At 41.9% G+C, this 27,756-nt stretch overlaps 1 protein-coding gene across 2 annotated transcripts in view; it reads left to right on the top strand.

The window, feature by feature from the left end:
* Positions 1-27,756, top strand: part of ATP6V0A4 (ATPase H+ transporting V0 subunit a4) — a 94,785-nt gene that overhangs the window by 3,378 nt on the left and 63,651 nt on the right. The window contains exons 2-6 of one of the 2 annotated variants that reach the window (XM_043589677.1): positions 18,126-18,219; positions 18,333-18,398; positions 21,927-22,060; positions 23,140-23,218; positions 23,515-23,609. In XM_043589677.1, the coding sequence (XP_043445612.1) occupies positions 21,944-22,060; positions 23,140-23,218; positions 23,515-23,609 (291 nt within the window). In that variant the 5' untranslated portion in view covers positions 18,126-18,219; positions 18,333-18,398; positions 21,927-21,943. Of the gene's footprint in view, positions 1-18,125; positions 18,220-18,332; positions 18,399-20,272; positions 20,498-21,926; positions 22,061-23,139; positions 23,219-23,514; positions 23,610-27,756 lie in introns of those variants that run through there. The other variant, XM_043589678.1, reaches the window with a different exon arrangement.

Genomic DNA, 27,756 nt, shown 5'->3' with positions numbered 1-27,756 from the left:
GGGCGTGTCCCTCCAAAATGATGACAGCCTGGGACATGGAAAGGTTTGAAACAGCCCAGCCTAGGGTGGTAGTGACAGTGGTTTGAGTGACACCCCTGATCTAAGCTGACGGCATCGTATCAAATTGTGCCAATGAAAATAATTCTGGATCTAGTAGATGGAGAGGGCAAGAACAGTAATCTGTCCCCTCTCTCCTTTTTAACCCACTGTTGTTTGACTGGGGACTGTTTTAGATGTTTCGAGCCAATGGAAAGAGAAACATTCTCTTAGCAGATGAAAGGATTTTATTATCCTAAAATAGGAAGGGCTTGACTGGTGTCTGCTAACTCATTAATTCCCAAAGGAAGGGCTGCATAGCAACTATTTTCAGAAATGTCACCACTATTAGCTGTTTGTTTGTTTGTTTTAAAAAAAAACAGGTCTGTAATAACTCCATGCAGCTGGTTGCCTCACCTAGCAACTTCTCCCATACATTTTATATCAGGTTTGCTTTGGAGAGCGTATGGGGAAGTTGGTTGCTTAAAGCTAGACGTTCTGCAGGAACTTCCTCAAGATTTTTTTTTTTAAATAGTTAAGATAGGTGTTTGGTTACACATACTTTTAAAAAAGCCCAGGCTAAAATATTTGTGGCCAGGCTCCATGGTGGTGATTGGGATGGAATTGGCCAGAGGGGTGGGGATTCCATGGCCCTCAGTGCCTCTGATTTTATCTGCTTTCCCTGATAACATTGCATGTAAAAAAAGAGAAGAAGGGGGCACAGTGTTCCCTGTGCTAAAAGACTGAAACCCAGCATTCTGTGGCCTGGAATGGCCTCCTATGGGTAGGATATTTTATGTTAAGGAAGCTTCCCTTGTGATTCTGATAGGCCCCTTTCCCATCCCTTCCATCTCTGGGAAGAGACTACTGCCTTTGAATTTGGGGCTTTGAACTGAGCCTGGGTGGCTCAGTTGGTTGGGTGTTGGGCGTCCGACTTCGGCTCAGATCATGATCTCACGGTTTGTGGGTTCGAGCCCCTAGTCAGGCTCTGTGCTGACAGCTTGGAGCCTGCTTGAGATTCTGTGTCTCCCTGTCTCTCTGTCCCTCCCCTGCTCGCACACTGTCTCTCTCTCTCTCTCTCTCTCTCTCAAAAAAATAAATGAACGTTAAAAAAATTTAAATGAACTTGGGGCTTTCATTTCCAATTAACTGTCCCGAAGAGAATCTTGGCCCCAAATACAACTATGCCTGCTATATTCTAACTTGTGACCAGAGATAGGTCCATAGCTCTTCCTGCAGAGGGCTTTGTCAGAATGTGTTTTCACAAAATAATTGCCAATCTCCAGCTGCTCACAGGACTGAAACATGTAGTTTCACCTGAGCAGGATCTAGTTAACCACACTCACTGCTGTTCCATTATGGCTCTATAATTTGGAGAGATTGAGGAGTACACTTTTAAGAAAAATGAACTCCAATCTGGAAATCATGCCATAGAGTTGATCAAAGTAACAAGGTGAACAAGGTCTAGAGCCCTCCATTTGGAACCATTTCTGAACAGTTCCCAGGATAATTCATTCATTTGCACTAATGCTTCTGTTTGTACCAGACAGAAGTGGGGTTAACAGAAGGATGGGATTTCCTCTTGGCTAAAGCCATCTTCCATGTGGGTCCTGGATCTCATCCCCTCCCTGCCCCCATTTTCTTGGATTGCCCTGCAATCTGTGAACATATTTTGATGATTTCTATGTTTTGCTATTCATTAACAACCATCGTATGGCCATTTTTTTGGGTAAATATTTGGCAGTGATTGAAAAGAATGTGTCATGTAGTTGTGGGGTTCAGTGTTCCGTGTAAGTCCATCACATCAGGAGTGCTAATTGTGTGGTTCACATCTCCTGTATTTTTCCTGTTTTTAAAAGTCTGGTCTGCTTATTCAGTTGAGTACTGAGACAGATGATTGTGGGTTTGTCTCTTTGCTTTGTAGTTTTGTCTGTTTTTGTACTAAATATTGGAGGCTGTAATTAGGCCTCATGCAAATATAGAATTGACAGCCCAGTGAACTGAACCTTCCTTAAAAAGTCATTTTGAAATACCCCTCTCTATCCCTAGTAATACTTTGTGCCATCAAGTTTACTTTGTCTGATGTTACTATACCACCTTTCTTTTGCTTAGTTTTGCATGCTGAATCTTTTCCCATCATGTCTTTGAGTTTTTCTAAATTCTTATTATGTTTTAGAAGTATACCTTATAAAAACATGGTGTAGGACTTAAAAAAAAAAAAAAACCCAGTCTTACAATCTTCGTCTTTAATTTGGCTGCTTAATCTGTTTACCTTGGCATGTGTTTACTGATCAGTTTAGATTTGAAGTTCTGTCTTACAAGTGCTCTTTGGTTTTCCCATCTGTTTTATATCTCTTTTCTCTTTTTGCTCACCACTTTTGGGTTGAGTCTTTTATTCCCCCTTTTTTAGAGATTACTACACGTTTTCTTGTCTTTATCAAAGTCTAATATTAATTGGTACTTTTACCATCTTCCCAAATAATGGGAAGAGCTTGGAACTTTAATTCTACCTGTCCATTCCTGATTTTTCTATCATTACAGTCATGTATTTTAACTATATACATATCTTTTTAACTTGGTAACTCATTAATACTTTTTTTTTTTAATTTTTTTTATTTAGTTTTGAGAGACAGAGACAGAGCACAAGTTGGGGAGAGACAGGGAGAGAAGGAGACACAGAATCCGAAGGAGACTCTAGGCTCTGAGCCATCAGCACAGAGCCTGATGTGGGGCCTGAACTCACAAACTGTGAGATCATGACCTAAGCTGAAGCTTAACCCCTGAGCCACCCAGGCGCCCCTCATTATTACTTTTTTATTCAGTGAATGTTTACTTAAATTTATCCACATATTTACCAATTTATTGTTCCTTGATTCATTTCTGCATGTCTGGTCTTCCATTTATGATGCTTCTTAAGTATTCCCGCAGTGGAGTGACTAATGCTGTCAGTTTTTGTTCGTCACGATATGTTCTCATCTTCCTTTATTCTTGAAAGTTATTTTCACTGAATGTAGAACTCTAGGTTGACAGATATTTTCTTTCAGTGCTTTAAAAATATGATTCTATTTCTTTTGACTCCCACTGTTTATGTTGAGAACTGTCCATCTAACTGCCCTCTCTCATAAGTAATTTGTCTCTTTTATCTTTGGTTGTTTGTAAAATTCTTGTGTTGTCTTTGGTTTTCAGAAATTTTATTACAGTGTGTTCAAGTATGGATTTCTTTTTAATTGTCTTGCTTGAGGTTTGTAGACAAGTGAATATGGAGTTTGAGGTCTTTCATCAGTACTGAGATGTTGTCGGCCATCAAATACTACTGTCCCATTCTTTTCTCTCCACTGCAGGCTCTAATTCTCTTACTATTTCCTTTATTCTCTATCCTTTTGTTTTCATGGGCTTTATTCTGAATATTTTCTTCAGCCCTATATATTTTTTTAAACTTTTAAAGTATTGATGTTTGACAGAGACAGAGTGGGAGCAGGTAGGGGCAGAGAGAGAGGGAGACACAGAATCCAAAGAAGGCTCCAGGCTCTGAGCTGTCAGCACAGAGCCCAACGTGGGGCGCGAACCCATGAACTGTGAGATTGTGACCTGGTTGGATGCTCAACCAACTGAGCCACCTATCTTTTATTAGAACTCTTATCATCTGTGTCTAATTTTTTTTTTTTAACTACCCATTGGGTTCTTAATTTCAGTTATGTTAGTTTTAGAATTTCCATTTTGTCCACTATGAAAGAACTTTTTGTTATACAGTCTCATTTTTCATATTTGTGAACAGAGTGACCATAATTTTAAAAAATCTGTTTTATAACTTTAATATTTGTTCACCCCCATTGATCTGTTTTTTTTGTCTATTATTTCTGCTGGTTTTCATCCATGTTGCTGTGTTTCCTTATGTACCTGGTTATTTTTATTGTGTGCATAATTGCAATTACACATATTGTAAAAATAAGTAGGATGAGTCATGGGGTTTTTTTGTTTGTTTGTTGTTGTTTGTTGTTTTTTTGTTTTTTGTTTTTGTTTTGGTTGGGTTGCCTTACTCAGGTACTTGGGGCCAACAACATTGTGTTACCGTATGTCTAGTCTCCGATATTGGCCTATTTGTAGCTAAGTTGTAGACTTTGTAAGGGTTAATTTATTTTAGTCACCTTTCTTTCTATGTGAGGCTCATTGGAAATTTTTTCCCCCCAGGGAAATAGAGATGAGCATAAAAACGTATATCCAAGATTCTCTACCTCAACATTATATTATTTGTGAAAATGAAAGCCTAGAAGCACCTTATAGCGGAATAAAAGATAGCTTCTATCTGTTAAAAAAATTTTTTTTAACATTTATTTATTTTTGAGAGGCAGAGTGTGAGCAAGTGAGGGGAAGAGAGAGGGAGACACAGGATCCGAAGCAGGCTCCAGGCTCTGAGCTGTCAGCCCAGAGCCTGACGCAGAGCTTGAACCCATGAACCATGAGATCATGACCTGAGCCAAAGTCAGATGCTTGACCGACTGAGCCACCCAGGTACCCAAAGACAGCTTTTAAAATGATGTTTTAGAATGATATATTTTTTTCCTTTGATATTTAATGATTTGGAAAAACACTTGCTATATAATACAAAGCAGAAAGAGCAGGATGTGAAACTATATATCCAGTGGGATTCCAGCTATTTATTACACGTGCATAGGCAAAGAAAAAGCTTGGGAAGCATCCTATCAAGATGTAAGCAGTAGCCATATCTAGAATTAACACTTTGAGACAATTTTTATTTTCTTCTTTACACTTTTATGTGTCTTTCAAATTTTCTGCAGTGAACACATATTACTCTTATAATCAGGCAATAAAATCAAATTAATACATTTTATTTAATTATTCATTTATTTTAAAGATTTTATTTTTAAGTAATCTCTACCACCTGTGTGGGGGCTTGAACTCACAACCTTAAGATCAAGAGTTGCATGCTCTACCGACTGAGCCAGTCAGGTGCCCCTCAAATTAATATATTTTAAAAAAGGATATTTCACAGGAAAGCAATACAGTCACAACAGAGCAGATAGACTACATTTAACAGTACCTATCTGGTTGTGTGGGAAAATTTTCAATGTCAGGAAATCCTTGGTTGCATTAAAGAAAAATCTTAATCAAATTTCAAGTTGTATTGGGGCACCTGGGTGGCTCAGTCCATTAAGTGTCCGACTTCAGCTCAGGTCATGATCTCAGTCTGTGAGTTTGAGCCCCATATCGGGCTCTGTGCTGACAGCTCAGAGCCTGGAGTCTGCTTTGGATTCTGTGTCCCCGTCTTTCTCTCTGCCCCTCCCTTGCTCATGCTCTGCCTCTCTCTCTGTCAAAAATAAGTAAACATTAAAAAAAAAATTTTAAAAACCCCATAGACTCTCAATGTTGGAAAGGGATCTAGAAGCCGTCTGGCCCAATCCTTAACCTAGTAAGGATCCTCTCCTGCAATGAAAGGAGAAGTTAGAGAGTTTGGTATGGCTGCATTTGACTTCTCCTGGCTCTCAAGGTTGTGACTTGGACTTCTGCTAAAATGCCTCAAGTAGCAGGCTTCTTACTAATTGTTAAGGCAGCCAGTTCCCCTGTGGGATAGCTCTACCTGTTAGAAAAGTTAGTGAGTTACTAGCATCAAACAGGTAAGGGCATTTTAAGGTGAAGTTAATAAACAGTAGGAGGGCAGGTCCTGTTCAGCTCTGCAGCCCTATGGGTGGCTATTTCTGGCTCCTTCATTCCCAGCCTTACCATTTGTACAAAATATTTCTGTTGGCACAACACTGCGTGTGGTCAGATTCATTTTGTGTTTAATAAACAGAGATGCGTGTTCTCAAAGAGTAATTTTAAGCTAAGGTTTTGAGGAAATAAACTACACGTTTGTGGTGAACACTCAGCCAGTTTTTCTTTTCCAGTTTGTCCATGTGAAAAGTAAAAAGGACCAGAGAGCCGAGTCAGAGATTGTTGGCCTTCCTTCCCGGCATCCAGCTTCTTCTCTCCGGCCGTGTCTTCTGGTCTCTTCTGTAACCTTCCTTCACCATCTGTCTCTTGTCCAGGCTGCCTGTGGCTTGGACAACCAGCCCTGAGTCAGGAGTCCTGGGTTCCCTTTTCACGTTGTCACCCTCTGTGTGACCTTGGGGGAAGTCATGTAACCTTGGTGATGATGCTTCCCAAGAGATGTGGTGGGGGTTCTCTGGGAGGGAGTCACTTGGGGAAAAATCCAGGGAAATGTTGCCTTCAATCCTCTGTGAGAAAATCTTTGTCTGGGTTCCCCAGGACTCTCCAGAGGGGATAAACTGGTTCTGCTACATATAGTACCTGATACAAAGGGATGTTATGTCCTTTGAGAAACAAACAGGAAAGCTATGAAGAGAGCATGAGAATCAGGGGCACATATTCTGCGTCAGGCTCTGCCACTAATTTGCTGCGGGACTTAGGCACATCCCTTCACTCCCTGGGGTCGTTTGTTCATCCCTAAAGCAAGGGCATTGGACTAGAGGATCTCAAAGTTTTTATCCAGGGGTACAATTCTGTGACTCTGCTCAACACAGTATATTAAATGGAGAAGAAACTAGAGGTGGGAATTGTGCTGAAAAGAGCCTCACCAGTGGATTTGGGGGAAAGTATTATTACAGAAAAATAACTGGGGAGGCTCCCGAGTGACAAATTTGGAGATCTGATGGGTAAAACGCATCCATGACAAACGTTGAGGCATTCTCTTCATGATGAAATTTTATTTTCCTATATCTCACTTCCAGTCAGTCTGTGACTTGGCAAGTGAAGACAGGAATGAAAGGGGTGTAAAGTGGGTTTGCTCGCTCTGGAGAGGAGAGGCAGAGAGACCAGGTCAAGAAGCGTGGAGGCGGAGAAAAAGGATGCGGGAGGGTTCCATGATGGAGGGTCTTCTCCTAAGGAGTGAGACTCAGCCTTGTGCTGAGGGGAAGGAGGTGAGATGAGATGGAGGGGAGAAGAGAGTGTGCCAGTCAGTGAGAGACGTTGGAGGGCTCTTTCTTTTTTAGGGCATGATCTGGGGGACAGAAAGGTGTAGAACATCCATGAGGACCCACCTGATGTTGGATGTGCGCCATTGTGCACTCTGACACTCACTGGAGGGAGTCCACGGCCAGGGGGGAAAGGGAATGTACGCGGCAGGAGATGATTCTGGTTTCAGCACAGAGAACACTGACTTCAGTGTGCTGATGACGTGAATCTTGGACATTACTGTCAACAAATTGCATTTGTGTGTGTGTGTGTGTGTGAGTTGAATGTCATTCCCTCTCTTTTTAGCAACCTCAAGCCATTCTCTGTCTCTAGTACTTTGTCTCTATTAATGCATATTGTGAAGGTTTGTGGATGGTGGGGTCAGTGCCTGGCCAGTGGTGGGAACTGCTAGGTAAGTGGATGTTAAAATCAATTATGTGAAGGAAGGTCATCTGGCCAGAATTCAGTTCAGAAAAATCAGACACTGTTTGTGGAGAATCAGGTTGTTACTTCTGCAGCTACAACTTTATTTTTGGATTAAATTCCTTGCAAGCATTTTAGCTTGCTCTCCACTTACCCCTTTTCATTTTTTAAATTATGATGATCTCCTGAAAGTTGATCCTGTACCGCTGAACATGTGGTCGTGCACAGTATCTTCCTAATCCCCGGTAGAGGGATACAGGAACAAAGGGGGCCCTTTGTTTAAAGGAATGTCCACTTTGAAGAGATGTACGGGGAGTGCTCGCCTCTTTAGCTGGTCAAGAGCCACCTTATAGAATGTCCTCGGGCACAAAAGTGCCTCGCCTGAGACCTGCCCAGACAAGTGTAAAGTGGCCCAAACTGGCATTGTGCCCCAGACTTGTCTAAAGAACAGGAGTAGTGGTACGAAACCCCTAAATGTCCAAAACAGTACTCTTACAGGTGGCCTTAGGGGATCGATTCTGTTCTAAGGGGGTTGTTTCCCTCAAGACCTCGTGCCAACTCTAAGTGTCATTTTCCTTTAAAGCATTGGGTTGAGAGGTGCCTGGGTTCCTCAGTTGGTTAAGTGTCCTATTCTTGATCAGGGCTGAAGTCATGATCTCACGGTTTGTGAGTTTCAGCCCCGTGTGGGGATCTGCACTTTGAGTGCGGAGGCTTCTTGGGATTCTCTCTTTCTCTCTCTCTCTCTCTCTCTCTCTCTCTCTCTCTCTCTCTCCGCGCCTCCCCTGCTGGCCCTCTCTCTCAAAGTAAATAAATAAACTTAGAAAATAAAATCTTTAAATGAATAAATAAGGAAGGATGCTTTCAGGCCAGTGAGTGGTCAGGACTCAGTCTTTGGCTCTTTTCTGCCCGTCGCCGGAAACCCTCTTGAGGCTCATCACTGTGAAGGGCTCTCCTCTCCCCTTTTCTCTCCTTCCTCCACTGTTGAGATCACAGGAGAGAATCTGGGAAGTTTACTTTGGTCCTAGACCACCTGGACTGTGGGTGCTCGCACTTGAATTGTTCCGACCTTGCGTGAGTCAGCGATGCTATGAGATGCTGCGTGTAAGATACCGAGCTCAGTCGGGACACTTGCAGAGAGATGTAAAAGATACCTTTATGGGATTCAAGGTGATTGTGCCACAAGCACCTAAAAGATCAGGAAAAGTAGAAGTTGCCAGTTTCTACACGTGCTGGGCCCCTAGAGCTCACAGAATTGTCTTGGATTATTAACTGTCTCTTCCTTGAAAAAAATAGAGGAAATCTTCCCACGAGGCTAATTTTCTCCTCAGTTCCTTCCCTGCTCCCTCCTTCCTTTTCACAGCCTGGTAATTTTGGAAGAGTTGTTGGTATTGTCTTTCTTCACCGGCCAGTGACTTCCCAGTTCCCCAGTCTCTGAATTCTGCCTCCTTCATGCCCCTGAAGGAGGTCCATCAGTGTCACCAGGCACCTCCAGATGCTTCTCAGCTCTCCTGTTGTGTGAGCCCTCCACGATTCTTGAGACACTTCTCTCGAATTCTCTTTCTTCTGACTGTTCTCCTCGATCTCCATTCCTGGTCCGTCTCCTCTGTCCTGCCTTGGAACCTTTCAGGTCTCCCACACTCAGCCCTGATTTCACTGCTTCCCCCTTGTCACAGACCGAATTGTGTCCTCCACCCCCCCCCCCATTCATATGTTGAAGTCCTAACCCCGCACCTCAGAATGTGACCTTACTTGGAAATAGGGTCTTTGTAGAGGTAATGAGTTAAGATGAAGTCATGCTCTCACTGGAGTAGTCTGGGCCCCTGCCCCCAGCCAACATGTCCTTATTAAAAGGGGAGATTTGGACACAGACACACACACATGTGAAGATGAAGTCAGATCCCAGAGGCTTCTGTAGCTTAGGAACCCCAGAGATGGCCAGCAAATCACCAGCAGCCAGGTCAGAGGCATAGAACAGATTCTTCCCCATAGTCTCAGAAGGAATCGTAACGCCCCACCCCCATCACCTTGATCTTAGACGTCCACCTCCAGGACTCCTAGACGATGAGTTCTGTTGTTTACGCTACCCAGTTTGTGGTGTCCCCTGTCGAGGCAGTTCCAGTGAGCTGATAAACCCCAGGCCAGCGGTGGACCAATGTGTTGGTCTAGAAGCCTCTTCACTCTTAAACATTATTGAGAACCCCAAAGAGCTTTGGCTTATGTGGATCCTATATACTAATATTTCCCACACTAGGAATTAAAACTGAGAAATTTAAAAATGCTTGTGTGTGAACTCATTTAAATTCATACGAACCTGTTTATTATGTTAGTATAAACACCTCTTTTTATGAAAGTACTGTATTTTCCAAAACAGTTTTGTGAAGAGTAGCACTGATTGCTTTCTTTTGCAAATCTCTTTAATGTGTGACCAACAGAAGACAGCTGGGTGTCTTTTGCATATCTATTTTTACATTCAGCTCATTGCTCTGTGTTATTTTTTTTTTTTTGAAATATACGATGAAAATCTGGTCTCACGTAACTAAGTAGTTTTTAGAAAGGGAAAAAAAAATTTTTAATTTTATTTAAATTCAAGTTAGTTACCATATAGTGTAATAACTAACACTACTACAGTAGTAGAATTCACTACTAATTCTAGAGTAGAATTTAGTGATTCATCCCAGGAAAAATGTTTTACTAGACTTTTCAGTAGTTGTGGACATTTTTCTTTGATACTATAGGCCTTTTAAAAAATTTTTGTTAATGTTTATTTATTTTTGAGAGAGAGACACAGAGTGTGAGCAAGGGAAAGGTAGAGAGCGAGAGAGGGAGACACAGAATGCGAAGCAGGCTCCAGGCTCTGAGCTGTCAGCACAGAGCCCCACGCAGGTCTGGAACCCAGGAACTGTGAGATCATGACCTGAGCAGAAGTCAGACGCTTAACTGACTGAGCCACCCACGTGCCCCAACAAGTAGTACTTCTAAAAGCTTAGTTGCAGTGTGGACTCTGAAACCAAATCAATGACCTTTTCATTAAAATCCCTTGGTTAAGCATGTACTTTTCAATGGATCGTTTGCCCAAGCATGACTTTATAACATCATGCATTGGGCATTTGGGAAATAATGGTTCATTGAGTTTTGCAGATCTCCCAAATGCTGTCCCATTTCATTATACAATAACTTTTAAAACTCACATTTATAAATATCCCCACAGAAATATCCTCATCAGAAAAGTTGTTAGCATTGAGAAGCTGTCACGTTCATGTGGGCGCATAAAAGTTTTCCAAAATGTTAATTGTTGTTTGAGAGTTAGAATTTCATCACTGGCAACAAACAATGTCAGTTGTTTTCCTTTGAAGTGACAGAATCATTTGGATCATTTCTGAGAAAATGCCTGCCAAATGCCTATGTCTGAATAACCACAGTGTGTCAGCTGTTCTTTTCAAGTAAGAATGGTGTTCTGTCAAAATGGCTAATTCAGCTGGCAAGTCCAAACCATCACTCTTCTTACTTCGTTATGCCACAAAAGGGCTTTATGTGTGCTTTCTGTTTTGTCACACGGGATATTAACGATGAAACAATATTTCGTCTTTTGCCTGGGCCACAGTGCTGGTCTCAGAACTGCTCTGTCTGCTGCGGGGATTGCCTCTCCTTGCGTCCACTCTGCAGTTAGTAATGTGTTTTCTGGGGCTCCTGGGTGGCTCAGTCAGTTAAGCATCAGACTCTTGATTTCAGCTCGGGTTGTGATCTCCTGGATTGTGGATTCGAGACCCTTGTCAGGCTCTGCAGGCAGCTCAGAGTCTGCTTGGGATTCTCTCTCTCTCTCTGCCCCTTCTTCACTCTCTCAAGATAAATAACATTAAAAAAAATAAATATGTTTTCCAAGTTGTGCCATTTACCCCTACCCTACCTGCTTCAGAGCTGTCAAGGGCCCCAGATGCTCTTGTGATGAAGGCACAGTCCTTAATACAGCCTGCAGATCATGTCCTCATCCTGCCCGCTTTCTCCTCACCCCCTCGTTCTCTCTGCCCTGTGTATACTACCTTCTTTCCCCAAGAAGGAGTCAAGTTACACGACTTAGAGAGCTGTGTTCTCTCCTTCAGTGTACCCATCTTAGTTCTGACACATTTGTCCCCGTGGTTATTTAACAATTTGATTACTGAGACTAGACTGTCTCAGCTCTGGGGCCACACTACCTGGGTTCAAGTCCCCTCTCTACCACTTGCTAGTGAGCAACCTTGAATGTGTTACCCATCTCGGATTGCTAATCTGCAAACCAGACAAACAATAACAACGAGGGTTTTAATAATACCTATTTCTTAGGGTTTTGTCTTAAATTTGCCCGTAGTGGGCATCATCTGTTTGCCATTGATATTAGGATTATTACTTTTGCCTGCCCTGCTAGAGTTTACCACAACAGGCACTGTTTTGCCCAATTCGTACCTTAAGCGCCTAGTGCCTTGCCTGGCACTTCATAGTTGCTCAGTCAATACTTTTGAGATTATTTTATTTTATTGTCGTTTTAATTAAATGTTTGATTTTCTTCAAATTAGCTGATGGATACAAACTGTAAAAATCAAGTCGTACAAAGGGTTTGAAAGAGCAATGCTCAAATCTCCTTCCTCTCCATTCCATCTGCAGCCTTGTTCTTACTCTTGATTAATTTTTTCTTTTTGTGGTTACTTTCAAAATCTCCAGGGGCGCCTGGGTGGCTCAGTCAGTTGAGCGACCGCCTTCGGCTCAGGTCATGATCTCACGGTTCATGGGTTCGAGGGTTCGAGCCCCACATCAGGTTCTGTGCTAACAGCTCAGAGCCTGGAGCCTGCTTCGGATTCTGTGTCTCCCTCTCTCTCTGCCCCTCCCCTGCTCATGCTCTGTCTCTCTGTGTCTCAAAAATAATGTAAACATTAAAAAAAATTTTTTTTTAAATCTCCAAATAATATGCTCATGCTGCTCTTCTCAGTTTATCGGTGTTTGACATTATCTTTTGAATTGAATACTTGTTTCTTTTTGGTCTCTCCCATCTCCACTAAAACGTAAGCTCCATAAAAGCTGTGACTTTGGGGCGCTTGGGTGGCTCAGTCGTTTGAGTGTCCGAATTCAGCTCAGGTCATGATCTCACAGCTCGTGGGTTCAAGCCCCGCTTTGGGCTCTGTGCTGACAGCTAGGAGCCTGGAGCCTGCTTCGGATTCTGTGCCTCCCTCTCTGCCCTAACCCACTCGCATTCTGTCTCTGTCTCTCTCAGAAATAAATAAACATTAAAAAAAAAAAAAAGCAGCGACTTGGTTGTGTTTCCTGCTGTGTCTGCAGAGCCTAAAACAGGGCCTGACGCACTGGGGGTGCCCCATAAATAAGCCCTGGATGAATAAGCATCAAGACATGCTTCATGAGCATCTGTAGATGCTTAGTGTTGTGCTGGCCTCTGAGAGGCACTCAGCGAGCACCAGTAATGCTCCATGGAAATGAAATCGGTTCCGTTTCTATCCTTACTCTCGTATAACTGTTACCTTCCCTCTCTTCTTTTGTCTGATCAGTCTCCAGGTCCAGGTCCATTTTATTACTTACACAGCTGTGAATATGAGGCCCGCTCAAGTTGACATTTTGTTTGGTAACATTGCATCACCAAGGGCTTAAAGTTTCCCCTCAAAGCAGTTTCTTGTACTGTTTTTGTCTTTATGGTCCATAATCTGTGATCTGCTCTCCAGAAATCCATAAAGCTCTGAAAACAAAGATGTTTTTATGCACGTGGCAGCACAGTCTGACCTGATTTAACATGAGGCATGTGTAATTTTTATTGATTCTTCATAGTGAGGATGTATATATTTAAGTACAGAAGGATTAACATGCTTTGATTACAGCGTGCTGCCCCCAGGGCCCATGTGGTGTTATATAACATATAGTATATACCTGGCTTAACTTTCTGAAATAGACGACATTCTGAAATCCAAAAGCCTTCTGGCCCCAAAGTTGAAGACCTGTAATATACGAGCTTTATGTGTTAGTTACGGAAATATCAGGGAATAAAGAAAAGGACAAAACACATAAATCTAAATCCAAATCCTATCCACCACGATGATTTCAGTATAGTTCCTTCCACATCTTTCCTGTATTGATTATACATGTTGAAGAAAGTTCAATGATACTGTTTCATAAAATACTTTTTATCAACAGCGTTCCAAGAACCTGCTTCCTTGTCTATAGAATGCTTTTCATGCTATTTTAATAGCTGCACTATATTCTATCACAGAGATGTGTCAGAGTTCGCTTAACCGTCTTGATCTTTTACTTCTTCCTCAAAGCGGCCCCTGAAGAGGGTTCTGCAAAATCTCCAGGGTTCTGTGCACCAGTTTGAAAACCACCAATCTGGCTTAGGATCCTTTTCCAGTGAAGGAACTGAGTCTCCTGATGGGTAGCTGCCTTCCCTGGGGCCACTCAAACCTCCCGGGCTACTTTGATTTAGAACACACATCTCCAGAGATTTGTCTCTGTCCTCTCTCCACTGTATAACGCCAGCTAAGCACAATTCTTCTTTGCTCTTTCTGAAATCTTTTTTTTTTTAACCTTTTATTTTGAAATAATTACAGATTTTACAGAAAGTTGCAAATAGTACAGGGAGGTCTTGTGTGCCCTTCAAACAGTTTTCCCCATTGGTTATTTACGTGGGGAAACTGACAATGATAGAAAGCTTGTATATGGTTCTGTGTCATTTTATCACATGTATAGATTCACATCTCCAGCACCATAGTCAAGCTATAGAACCGTTCTGTCACCATGAAGATTTTCCTCATGTTACTCCCTCATAGACACACACATACACCACCACCATGACCATTCCTAATGCCTAACAACCAGTAATTTCTTCTCCATCTCTATAATTTTTGTCATTTAGAGAATGTTGTCTAACTGGAATCATATACTGCATGACTTTTTCAGATTGGTTTTTTTTTTTTTTTCACTTAATCACCTTGAGATCTATCCAGGTTGTTGTGTTTATCAATAGTTATTGCTTTTAGTGCTGAGTGGTATTCTCAGGTATGAATATAACATAAGCAGGATATTTTGATTGTTTCCAGTTCTGGGCTATTACGAATGAAACTGCTATGATTGATGTATAGATTTTTTAGGGGTGAACATAAGTTCCATTCTCTGGGATAAATAGCATGAGTGTGATTGCTGGGTCCTAAGGAGAGTGCATATTTAGTTTTTTTTTTTTTTTTTAAAGCTGCCAAACAGAGGCTCCTGGGTGGCTCAGTCGGTTAAGCATCTGACTTTGGCTCAGGTCGTGATCTTGTGGCTTGTGGGTTTGAGCCCCGCGTCGGGCTCTGTGCTGGCAGCTCAGAGCCTGGAGCCTGCTTCAGATTCTGTCTCCCTCTCCCTCTGCCTCTCCTGATCTCACACTCTGTCTCAGTCTCGCAAAAATAAATAAACATTAAAAACAAATATTTTTTTGAAAAACTGCCAAACAGTTTCTCAGAGTGTACCATTTTACATTTCCACTGGCAATGCATGACACATCCAGTCTGTCCACATTTTTGCCAGTGTTTGGAATTGTCACTATTTATTATTTGTCATTGTTCTGATAGGTATATATTGATATTTCATCGTGGTTTTAATTTGTATTTCCCTAATGGCTAATAATGTTGAACGTCTCTTCCTGTGCTTAGTGGCCATCTGTACATCTTTTTAGGTAAAATGTCGTATGGCTTTGGCCCATTTTTCCAGTTGGATTGCTTGATATTTTGTTGAAGTTTGAAAACTTGATAAATTCTAGGTATGAGTCCTTTATCAGATACGTGACTTGCGTATATTTTCTTCCAGTCTTGAGCTTGTCTTTTTATCCTTTTTTCTAGAATCTTTTGCACAGCAAATTTTTGAATTAATTTTTTTTTATTTCTCTTGTGGATAGCAATTTATGTGTCTTATTATAGGAACTCTTCACCAAACCCTCGGTTCTGAAAATGCTCTACTATGTTTCTGCTCAAAATTTTATAGTTTTACATTTGAAATTTATCCCTGATCCATTTTGAGTTAATTTTTGTCAAGGGTGTGAGGGTTGTTAGGTCTTTGTTCCATTTTTGGCCTGTGGATGTCCGTTTGCTCTAGCACCATTTGCTGAGAAGGTGATCTTTCCTCTACTGAAATGCTTTCCACTTGTGTCAAAAATCAGTTGGCCTGACTTGTGTTGGTCCGTTTCTGGGTTCTCTATTTTCTTGCATTCACCTGTTTGTCTGTCTTTCCCCCAGCACCACAATCTTGATTACTGTAGCTGTATGGTAAGTCTTGAAATTGACTAGAGTGGTTTCTCCTACTTTATTTTTCTATTCATTATACCTCTGCTGATAAGACCCTGGCTGGGAGGAGAGGAGTGCCTGGTTACTGCTCCCCACATGACCTCAATGAGGGGGTGGCCTCATTGCCAGTGGCAATCGGGAAAGTTCCCATTAGATCTCCTCTGACATCACCCCGTGAGGTTAACAAAGGGTGTCTTATTACCACAGGGTGGGTCTGGGAGTTCAGACTCCGCACTTGGCCTTCTCTGACACGATACTGGAGGGTGTCGCTTTGGTGCACGTGGGGGAGGGTAGAAGACTGGGCTCTCCACTTGGGATTTGCTGACATGGGTGGGCATAGAATCACAGTTTTTTCCGTGGTGTTTGGCTGGATTAGAGTGATTACTATCTGAAAGTCTTCTTTCTTACTAGGCTGCCTCTTTCCTGATGCCTTGGCTAGAGAGAGCAGGCTATATTGGGGATTTTTTTCTATCTGCCTATCTTGCTGGCTTCTGCAGCACCATGCCTAGAACATAACAGGCAAAAGAAACCCCAGAGAACTTGCCTCTGTCATTCCTCACACCCTGAGGTTCCTAGAAGGTCTGTCTTCTCTCTACCTTTCAGAGTCTTCTAATATTTCTTGTACGTGTAATGTTCCGGGTTTTCAGTTTTAGTTATTGGGAAGAAAAAGTGTTTCCACTCCATCTTTCCAGAAGCAGAATCAAAGTAATTTTTCAAAAATGTCAATCAGTTGGGGTGCCTGGGTAGCTGCGTTGGTTAAATGGCTGACTTGATTTCGGCCGAGGTCACGATTTTACGGTTCATGAGTTTGAGCCCACATTGGGCTGTATGCTCACATACAGATCCTCTGTCTTCCTCTCTCTGCCCCTCCCACGTGCGTGCACTTGCACGTGTGCTCTCTCTCTCTCTCGCACTCTCTCTCTCAAAAAGAAATAAATGTTAAAAAATTTTTTTTTAATGTGAATCAGTTAAGTAATGTAATTTCTCTGCTTCACAATTTCCAAGGGCTTCCTGGTATGATTATAAAAAATAAAATATATATAAATCATAATCAAAATATATAAAATCAAAATTTCCTAATCATAATCAAAATATATAAAATCAAAATTTCCTAAAAAAAGCGAAAGAACAAAATCCAAATTTCCTATCGGCCCATCAGAACTTCCGTGGCTCCCTGTTTCCACTCTGATGTGCTTTATACTCCCTCTTCCCACCCCTCTCATGCCCCAGCCACATTGGCCTCCTTTGTGTTTCTTGAACGTGTTGCACCTTCTTGGACTATGAAACAATATCACGCATAGTTGTAAACAGGGACTCTGGTGTTAGATGACCTGTCCGGAGTGACTGTGTGATCTTGGGCCACTTTCTCGGCCTTTTTGCGCCTCTATTTCCTCATATGTGACTTGAGAATAAGAATACTGTCCGCCTCCTAGGGTTATTGAAACGATTAAATGGATTGGCCCATGTGATGCAATTTGAAGAACTCTAAAGTGCAGGAACGATACCCAGCGCAGAGGAAGCATTCAATAGATAAATCAGCTGTGGGGATGAAGTTACTTACACCTCCCTGCTCTTGAATGGCTGTTTCTGTTGCCTGGAATACCTCCTGCCACCCCTGACTCCCATGCCCCCCAACCCCAGTTTTTTTTTGCAAGACTGACTCATTTAAATCTTCCACGCCTCAGCCTAAATGGCCTTATCTGCTTATGTAAAGTAGTCTCTCTTCCTTTCTCTAAAGCCTATCTTTCTATAATAGCACTTTTTATAATCTGTGATATCTGGCTAACTTATTACTCGTTTACTGTTTGTCTCTTGCCCCGTGGACAAGAAGCTTCGTGAGGGCAAGCACTCTTGTCTGTTACTCACTGCCCTACCCCTGCCCCCCCGCCCCCAGCCCCGAACAGAAGGAGCCACATAGTAGACTCTTAATAAAGATTTATTGAATGGATGAAAGAATTCAGGTCATTTATGGTTACACACCTATTACACATAATGCTGCAATAGACATTATTGTGGTTAAATTTCCGTATACAACTTCCACATTTTTTCGTAGGATGAACTTCCTAGAGTGGGGTTGCTGGGTCAAAGGATATACACATGGCCTTTCAGACAGATTGTATTAATTTGCTGTCCTGCCAGTGTCCTGTGAGTGTGTTGTCCTTCTGCATTTTCCACTCAGGGCTTTAGGAGGGAAAAAAAGAAGCAAACCTTGAAATGCATTCTCCCTCCTCTCCTTCTCCATTCAAAATAATTAATATTCTGTTAGACTTTGCAGATGAGGATACTGGGAACCTGGGGTTAAATAAGCTTCCCCAGGGTCAATGGCAGAGCTGGGATTGTGGCTCGGGTCGTTTGGTTGTAAACTCTGGTCTTAACCGTCGAGGTGTGCTTTTCGTCTATATTTTTCCTCAGTGATTCCTGGGCACCGGGACATTTGAGGACGTCTGCACCACCCACTGACCGGGGACCCAGCAAACCCCAGGGGGGCTGAAGAGCAGAATGAGAGGTAGGCAGCGGAAGGGGCATGAGGAGGGAGGCACCAGTCGAGGCAGGGGCTCCTCTTGCCTCGAGTTCGTCTGGCAAGAGAGACGGAATCAGTGTCGGGCATTCTCTTTGCAGTTGCCAGTTCGAATCCTTCTGCTCTGCGCTGTGGGTCCTGAGTTCAGCCTTCAGAAGTCTGAGCAGGTGAGGCTGGACTCGAGTGGTTCCGCCACGTTGGGGTGGGCGGCTCTGGCCAACCTCTGTGTCTGAAGCAACCCGAGCATTGCCTTTCCTACAGGCCTCGTCACAGGCCACCTGCTCCCCCCAGGGGCCCTGGCCTCCGCTCCCCCAGGTTCAAGCTGCCCCTTCTCAGCTGATCTTCCCAAACTGCCTGCATTCACCCTGCTGCCTCCCAAGGTAAAGTTAGATTGTCCACCTTGTGTTCTCAAAAGCAATAGTTCTAATTTGATGACGCACAAGCATCACCTGAGGCGCTTACTAAAAAGACCTCAGACAACCTGGGCCATTTGAATATTGACGGGATATTTGATTACTGTTGAATTACTGTTGAATTTTAAGTGTGACCATGGTATTACATATGTGTGTATTGTATATGTAATATATATGAATATGTATCTTTTAGGTTACATATGTATTATATATATTATATAATATATAATATATGTTATAATATATGTATATGAAAATGTATCTTTTATTTATTTATTTTTTTTTTAATTTTTTTTTTTCAACGTTTATTTATTTTTTTGGGGACAGAGAGAGACAGAGCATGAACGGGGGAGGGGCAGAGAGAGAGGGAGACACAGAATCGGAAACAGGCTCCAGGCTCTGAGCCATCAGCCCAGAGCCTGACACGGGGCTCGAACTCACGGACGGCGAGATGGTGACCTGGCTGAAGTCGGACGCTTAACCGATTGCGCCACCCAGGTGCCCCGAAAATGTATCTTTTAGGTTACATATGTATTATATATATTATATGTTATATATATTATATAATATATTATGTATTATAATATATAATACAGTATATGTATATGAAAATGTATCTTTTAGGTTACATATGTATTATGTATATTATATAATATATAATATATAATATATAATATAATATATAATATATATTATAATATATATAATATATGTATATGAAAATGTATCTTTTAGAGATACATACTGAAATATTTTGAAAGAAGAAATATGTGTGGGATTAGCTTCAACGTAGCCTGGGGTGGGTGGGAGAAGTGGGTGAAAGAACTGATGATACAAAATTCACCAGTTGACGCTGAGCAGTGTGAATATGGGGGTGCCTTATATTGGTCTCTGTACTTTGGCGGTTGCTTTAATTTTTCCACTCTAAAAAGTAACAACAACAACAAAACACCCTTCTTGTTTTAGGGTACATGTGCCACTCACCCCAGGTGGGTGCATGAAGGGATCTGCACCCCCCCCCCCTTGAGGAAAGCTGCTTTGCCAAGCTCATTAGTGTGAACGAAGGTGGCCACTGCAGAGGACCCCCAACCAGGAGACACGGTGTAATTGCTTTACTCCTCTGCTCCTCGCCCCTCTCCACCAAATAAGTTGATCAGGACAGTAATTCTCGGTCAAAGGGTATATAGTCATGTCTGGCCCTGTCTCTTTACCTGGGTGGGCCACACTGGAAGCTGAATCTTAGCTATTGAGTGTTTATCTGTCTGTTTTGTGTTGCAAGTGAAGTGTTTTTGAAGATAGTTGTTGATAAGATAGTGGGCATGATTTGTTTTTCATGTCCCAAACGATTTCATTTTACAGTGACAAGAAGGAGTGTTTGATGTGCTTAGTAGATGCACTGGAAGGTTGTCTCTAGGGCCCTTCTAAGTCCTCTAGAAACCTTTCCCAAAACTGCTCACCGAGGGGTGAGTTACTTTTCTTACAGGAGAAAGTCACTGCTTCCTGGTGGGGCTCCAAGGTCGTGGCCCTGGGCTCAGGTGGCTGGGGGAGGGAGGGGGTTTGAGCAGGGCTGGCCGGTGAGGCAGGTTCTCCTCACTCCCAGGCAGGTGTTGATACAACAGAGCTGCCTCTGGGCTCTGTAGGCACCTAGGGAGGAGAAGCACGGGAGGGGCTCTTTGCCTTAGGGAAGCCACCCGAGGAATCCTGGTCCCAGGCCTGCCACTCACAGGCCCTGACCAAACACAGCTGCCTCTGGGGGCTCCCTGCTAGGGGGGTTGGGCCGAGGGAGTACCAGAGAGCTGCAGCCCCCGCCCTGCTGCGGATCCCTGTCTAGAGCCTGCTGGGACAAAGCCGGGGTAAGAAGGCCCTTTACACTGTGTTCTTGGTCTGCTTGATGCTGATGTCTTGTGTCTCTCTTGTACGGAAACATTCCTTTATTTATCAGAGAGGGTAGTATGAAAAGTTTTGATTCATCTAGGTGTCAAAAGGCAAAAAATGCAGCATCAGGCGATGCATTCTGGAGGGAGGGATGATTTCGGTCTCTAGTCAATAAATTGGGCAGTAACTTTTGAGAACCTGCTTTGTGGCTGAGCTATACTGGTGATAGAATGGAAAACATGACATAGTTCTCACCTCATGGAATTGACTGGTTAGTGGGCAACACAAACGTGAGACAAGTAGTTGCTGATGATTTATCTTCTGGGAGTACTGGTTTCACGTGGTGGTGGTGGTCTGAAAGGGCTTAGGGTAGAAGAGGATCTTTGCACTGAGGCTCCAATGACAGGATTGTGTTGGGTGCATGGAAACCAGGGGGACTTGGGGAGGAAGAAAGTGAGGTTCCAAATCTAGGGGAATGCATGGACAAAGGTCCTGAGGTAGGAGGGAGCTCTGGGAGACATTGTGTGTCCAGAGAGCAGTGTGAAGGGCCATGAAGCTGGAGGGGAAGGCAAAGGCCAGATATACAGCCTTTTTGTTGGCCAAATCAAGGGTTTTAGACTTGATTCTATGAGAAATAGAGATAAAAGAATAATTAAAGCAGAGAAGGGATAACCCCAGTGTCTGTCAAACAGCAGCTACTGTATATATTATAAAATGAAATGAGAAAAAGGGGCCCGTTCTGGAGGTGTGACAGTTATTCCAGAAGGTTGGTCTTTGGGGAAATTGATTTGGGTTGGCAGTGGTAGATCAGTCCAGAGGGCCTTTGGTGGGAGTGGGTTCTACATGAATACCCTTTTTCCATACAGAGGACATACATACAGATTTATTTCATTCTGGCTGACTGCACAGGGTTCTGTGAGTCAGCTTAATCACTGTCCTGTTGATGGATATCTGGGTTAGATCCATTTATTATAATTATGATATACAATGTTATCAGGAACATCGTTGTGCATACATTTTCCCATACATCTCCAAGTTTGTCCAGATGAATAGCAGTGGAAATCCTGGGTCATGGATATGAGTGCTATAAAATTTGATAGGCACTGACAAATTGCTCTCTGAAAAAAACTGTCCAAATGTACACTTCCAAGACTAAAGTACAGTGTATGAAGATGCCTGCTCTCTCATACCGTCCACAACATGGGTCTTTACTCATATTTTTTAATCTCTTGCCAGTCCGATAGGTGGTGAAAAGTGCTATCTTGTTTTTGTTTATATTTTTAGAATTAAGAGTCATGCCTGTTGGATTTTTTTCCCCTGTTGGATATTAATATAATGCAACTAAAGCCAGTTTTCATCCTAAAGCTTCTATACTCTTATTCCCTCCGATGTCTTTGTCTCCTGCAGACCAAGGCTGTGTCAAGATGGCGTCCGTGTTTCGCAGTGAGGAGATGTGTTTGTCCCAGCTGTTTCTCCAGGTGGAGGCTGCATATTGCTGTGTGGCTGAGCTTGGGGAGCTTGGACTGGTTCAGTTCAAAGATGTAGGTGCCACATTCTTGGGAGACCAGAGGAAGGTGGGGTGGATGTAGACATCTCTTTCACACCAACTTCTTGGTAGTGAACTAAGTTCAGGGAGTAGAGCCCAGAGCTGGGATAGACGGAGTTCCACGTGGTTCTAGTTGTTCTGGCTAAGGTTTGTGATAATGTTGAGAAGTGACTTGCAAACATGTTCTCCTTTCCTCTAGATGTATCTCTTCTATAGGAATGTTTTGAGGCTCTAATGCAGTCACTACATGTTAGATGGCATTATACTTTATTTCCTACATAGTACCTTCAAAGAATTGGAGGTCTCCAATGGGCATGTGGACTACCAAACCTTGTTCCGAAGACAGAAACCAATTGTTCCTAACTAGCTGGTCTGAGGACAAAGTGCACAGTCTCCCTAGAGTGACATTCTAGGGCTAGACAGTCTTGAGTGTGATGTTGGGGTATCATTTCTCAGAGGTGGTTTGGATCCTTACCAAGCTTTTTTGAACAACGTTCTTTACTCCTTTACTTCCTCACCAAGATCACAATCAAAACTAAGCTCCTGCAGGAAGGATCTTGTCTTGTTCTGTGTGTTCTTAGTTTCTAGTACAGGACCTGATGTGAGGCAGTTCCTTAATAACATTTATTGGGCTGAGCTGAGGGTCACCATCACTAGGACACTGAATTTTTGTTGATGATTGTGATAACATTGCATGGAGCTATGCAATTTCAAGATCCTGTCGTATTCATGACTCCACTGAGGATTTCAAGGCTCATTTGGATGTAAATCCAACTAAAAGCAAGGAAACCTTAACTGTGGGAGGACTTTCTAAGTGTAGGAAGACCAGAGCTGAGGCATTTGGGAGATTGTGTATAAGAACATCAAGGTGTGTTTTGCCTGTAACTTACCTGTCTCATGCATGGAAGTATCTATTCCGAAGATGGTTCCAGCAACCTTCCCCAGCATTAATAATAATAATAATAATAATAATAATAATAATAATTCCCCAGCATTAATAATAATAATAACCAAAGGGAATACATTGGCATCTGTTGGTACTAATGTGTGGCTTCTGGTTTCCCCCCACTCTAGTTAAATGTGAATGTGAACAGCTTCCAAAGAAAATTTGTGAATGAAGTCAGAAGGTGTGAGTCGCTGGAGAGAATTCTCCGTAAGCCAGTTTTCTGTTTACTGTCTAAGTGTCACCTGGTTGGGAGGTAAATGGTTTGCAGAACTAGATTATAACAAACATGTACCTGTTTGTATACTTTTTGAGGTGATTCTAGAGACAGAATGGGGAAATTAGGGTTGGGTTGCTGGTGTCATGGCAGTCCTGGGGGGGCGGGGGTGGGGTGGCGGGGAACTCAGGTAGCTGGGCTGGCTGAAAGGTACCTGTCTGCTTGGGCCCACTTCTTAGGTGAGAAAACATAATCACCTTGGGCTCTTTCGTGGGGTTTCATCCCACAGGTTTTCTGGAAGATGAGATGCAAAATGAGATCGCAGTTCAATTGCCAGAGAAAGCCCCACCAACCCCTCTCCCACGGGAAATGATTACCCTGGAGGTAGGTTCTTTTCTACTTTGCTAAAGACAGTCACGAAGCCTGTCGCCTGAGGAGCTCAAAAAAAACCACTCACGGATCTTTACCCAGTTGCAGAAGGTGTAGGGGCGGATTTATGTGACTGTCCACTTTTCAGTATTAACCCCCCAGGAAAATCCCACTGTAAAATTTTTATTTTCATTTTAAATGTTTATTTACTTTGAGAGAGAGAGAGTGGGTAGTTTGAGAGACAGAGGAGAGGGAGAGACAGAATGCCAAGCAGGCTGCATGCTGTCAGTGCAGAGCCCGAGATGGGGCTCAATCCTGCCAACCATGAGATCATGACCTGAGCTGAAACCAAGAGTTGGAAGCTTAACCCACTGAGCCACCCAGGCACCCCACCCCCACTGTACAATTTTTAGAGTCACTTCTGATCATGGGGAGAGCTCTTTTTTTCTCCTACTGCAGCCCGAAGGGAGCTCACCCCACTTTGAGAAGTGGTTTCATTGATGGACATAAATTCTCTCTCTCTCTCTTTTAATGTCGTATCTATCTATCTATCTATCTATCTATCTACCTATCTATCTATCTATTTGAGAGAGATAATTTTTATTGAGTATTCCCTAGGTCCAAAATACTGCTCAAAACATATTGTATGTTTTACATGTAATTGTAATTGGTCAATGATTGTCCCTATTTACAGGTCAAATATTTGAATCAGACGTCAAGTAACATTTCTGTCATCATAGAGTTAATAAATGAAGGAGCCAGGAACTTATCCCATTGGTATTCAGAACCCATATACTTTTTGTGGGGGAGATACATTTTATTTTGAAATAATTACAAATTTATAAAAAAATTGAAAGAATAGGCCAGGAAACTCCTGTTTATACTTGTCTCAAATACCTTAACCGTTAATATTTCGCATATTTTTTCTCTCTTATTTTCTCTTTCACTCCCTTTCGCTCTCTTTTTCTTTCTTTTTCTTCTCCTTATACACACTACACACAGATAAATGTGCATACAAGTTTTTTCTAAACTATTTGAGAGTAAGCTGTAGATACGTCCTTAACCCCTAAATACTTTAGAGTACTTTTCATGAGAACAAGGACATCCTTTTGCATAAACACACTACAGTGATCAAAATCAATACATTAACATTGAGACAATACTATTATATATCTCATTTACAGACCTTGTTCAAATGTGACCAACTGTCTCAACAGTGTCATTTACAGAAAATTTGACAAATTTTGTAGTCTGTCTATTCTCCTCTCCAGTCTAGTATCATGCATTGTATTTAATTGTTATTGCACTTTATTCTTATCTCTCTGCCACAAGTCCTCAGTCTTACTGTCTTACTCAACCATAACAATTTTGAGAAGTCTTAACCATTTACTAGAGTGTCCCTCAACTTGGGTTTACCTGATTTTCTATGCTTATGATTAGATTCAACTTATGCATTTCTGCCGGGAATACCACACAGTGATACTACATCCTTCTCAGTGCATTATGTAAGTTGGCACATGATATCCATTTGTCCCAGAATTGGTGACATTAAATGTGATCTCTTGGTTAAGGTTGTATTCATCAGATTGCACTCATGTAAAGTTAATATTTTCCCATTGTTCACTTAAATATTTTGTGTGGGGATACTTGGAGGCTATGGAAATATTCTGTTCTATGATCCATTGATGATTCTTTTTTTTTTTTTTTTTACTTTATATTTCTTTTTGTTTTAAATAATTTATTTATTTTTTAATTTACATCCAAGTTAGTTAGGATGTAGTGCAATAATGATTTCAGGAGTAGATTCCTTAATGCCACTTAACCCATTTGGCCCATCCCCCCTCCCACAACCCCTCCAGCAAGCCTCTGTTCTCTATATTTAAGAGTCTCTTATGTTTTGTTCCCCTCGCTGTTTTTATATTATTTTTGCTTCTCTTCCCTTATGTTCATCTGTTTTGTATCTTAAAGTGTCATATGAGTGAAGTCATATGATATTTGTCTTTCTCTGACTGACTAATTTCACTTAGCATAATACCCTCTAGTTCCATCCAGGTAGTTGCAAATGTAATGTTTTATTTATTTTTGAGAGAGCGCAAGCAGGGGAGGAGGAGAAAGAGGGGGACAGAGGATCGGAAGTGGGCCCAGCTCTGAAAGCAGTGAACCTGATGTGGGGCTTGAACTCACCGACTGCAAGATCATGACCTGAGCCAAAGTCAGACGCTTAACTGACTGAGCCACCCAGGACACAAAGTTCTTAGAAGCAGTGAAGTCTTGTCTATATGATGCTACTGAACAAGACTTTTGCTGGCACGATGGGATCTTCTTTTTCTTGTCTTGTCTTCCTTCTTTTCTTAACTATTGTCACTGTACTATACATTATAGCCTAAGGATTTATTTATATTATAGCTGGAAGACCACCTTCACCTATTTCACATCCCGAAGCCCCCGTAACCACCAATCTGTTCTCTGTATCTATGAGTTCAACTTTTTGTTTTTTTTCTTTTCTTTTCTTTTCTTTTCTTTTCTTTTCTTTTCTTTTCTTTTCTTTTCTTTCTTTCTTTTTTTTAAGATTCCCTGTTTAAGTGAGATCATAAAGTATTTGTCTTTCTCTGCCTGATTTACTTAGTATACGCTCAAGGTCCATCCATGCCATTGTTATGGCAGGATTTCCTTCTTATTATGGCTGAGTAATATTTCCCTGTGCACATATACCCCATCTTTATACGTTCATCTGTTGATGAACAGTTAGGTTGTCTTCACTCTTGTAAATGATGCTGCAATGAACACGGGACTGCAGGCATCTTTTCGAGACAGTGATTTTGTTTCCTTCAGATAAATACCCAGAAGTGAAATTGCTGGATCCAATGTGTTGTTAACTAATCATCTTTCTGGTGGGAAATGACTCATGCTTTGTATCTACTCTAGACTGAGGCCTCTCCTCGACTGGCTTCTGGGATCAGCTGTGCCTCAGCCAGCTGTTTTCTTTAGCCAAGGACATTATAACTGAGGGGACTACCCCTTTCTTTCCCTCTCTCCTTCCTTTTATAAAACTTTGAGTGCCCACCATGCACAAGGTAGCTTAGAGAGAAACAAAACATGGCCATGTCCATTAGGAGCTTCTAGAGCAGATGGTGGTGAAAGGAGGGAGGGGTGAGGCAGTGAGAAAGAATGTCAGAAGGTAGGCAGAGCCAGATCCTGGAAGGCCCTGTAGATCTTGATTAAAAAATTTGGATATTTTATGCTAAGAAAAGGAAGGGCCCATTAAAGGAGGCAGGAAGGTAGGGGAGCTTCACTGAGCTGAGCCTTATCTCTGGCTGGGTTTGTTTGTTTGTTTTCTTTAAAGATAATGTAAAATTCTTGAAATTTTTGAAGCCTTTAGTAGTATAAATAAAGATACTCTAACAGAGATACGAGACTGGCAACTCCCCTGGAGAATATTTTGGACCTGGCCATACTAAAACCTGGATATTTTGGAAGATATTGAGTTGGTTATACGTTTCAGATAGTACTTAAAAAAAAACCAAAAATCATTGCCTCCAAAGGAGGTAGGCATTGGCCCACTGGTTGGTTTTGAAACTCTACACTTTCATACATTTATACTGGTAACCAGTTAGATTACAGTCCAATGTGTACCAACAGCCCTTCCTCAGTATTTTCCTCCTGGGTATTATTTGTTGTAAAGATGAAATTAGAATGGCATGAGCTTATACGTAGCAATATTTGTCTAACATTGACCAAGGGAACAGACTGATTCAAAGGTCTGGCAGTTAGTTGAGTGTTCCTCCAGCATTCCTATGAAAGGGAATCCTTCAAGATTGTGCAAGAGTACACAAGTGGCTTTGGGCCCTTGACTTGCAAATTTTCTAAAGAGGCTTTCATAACAATCCTGGAGGAAATATTAATTCAGAAAAAAAAACTACCCACAAATCCACCATCTCAGCAGAAACTGCCATAACTTCTCAGTTTTTAGGTTTTATCCTTATCAGCTATATTTTTATGTAACCCCATGTCCATTGTCTACATTATAATTTTCTACTTTTTGCGTTTAACTATCACTTTGTAAACTATGTTTTAAATAATGGGCTGTTGTCCAAAATATTTTTAAAGGCAGAATTATTTTTAAAAAAAGGTTTTTTTTTTAAATGTTTATTACTTGTTGAGA

Source organism: Prionailurus bengalensis, chromosome A2 (genome assembly GCF_016509475.1).
Source record: "Prionailurus bengalensis isolate Pbe53 chromosome A2, Fcat_Pben_1.1_paternal_pri, whole genome shotgun sequence".
NCBI classification, from domain to species: domain Eukaryota; kingdom Metazoa; phylum Chordata; class Mammalia; order Carnivora; family Felidae; genus Prionailurus; species Prionailurus bengalensis.
Note: the sequence above shows the minus strand (reverse complement) of the source record. Positions and strands in the feature narration are given on the sequence as shown.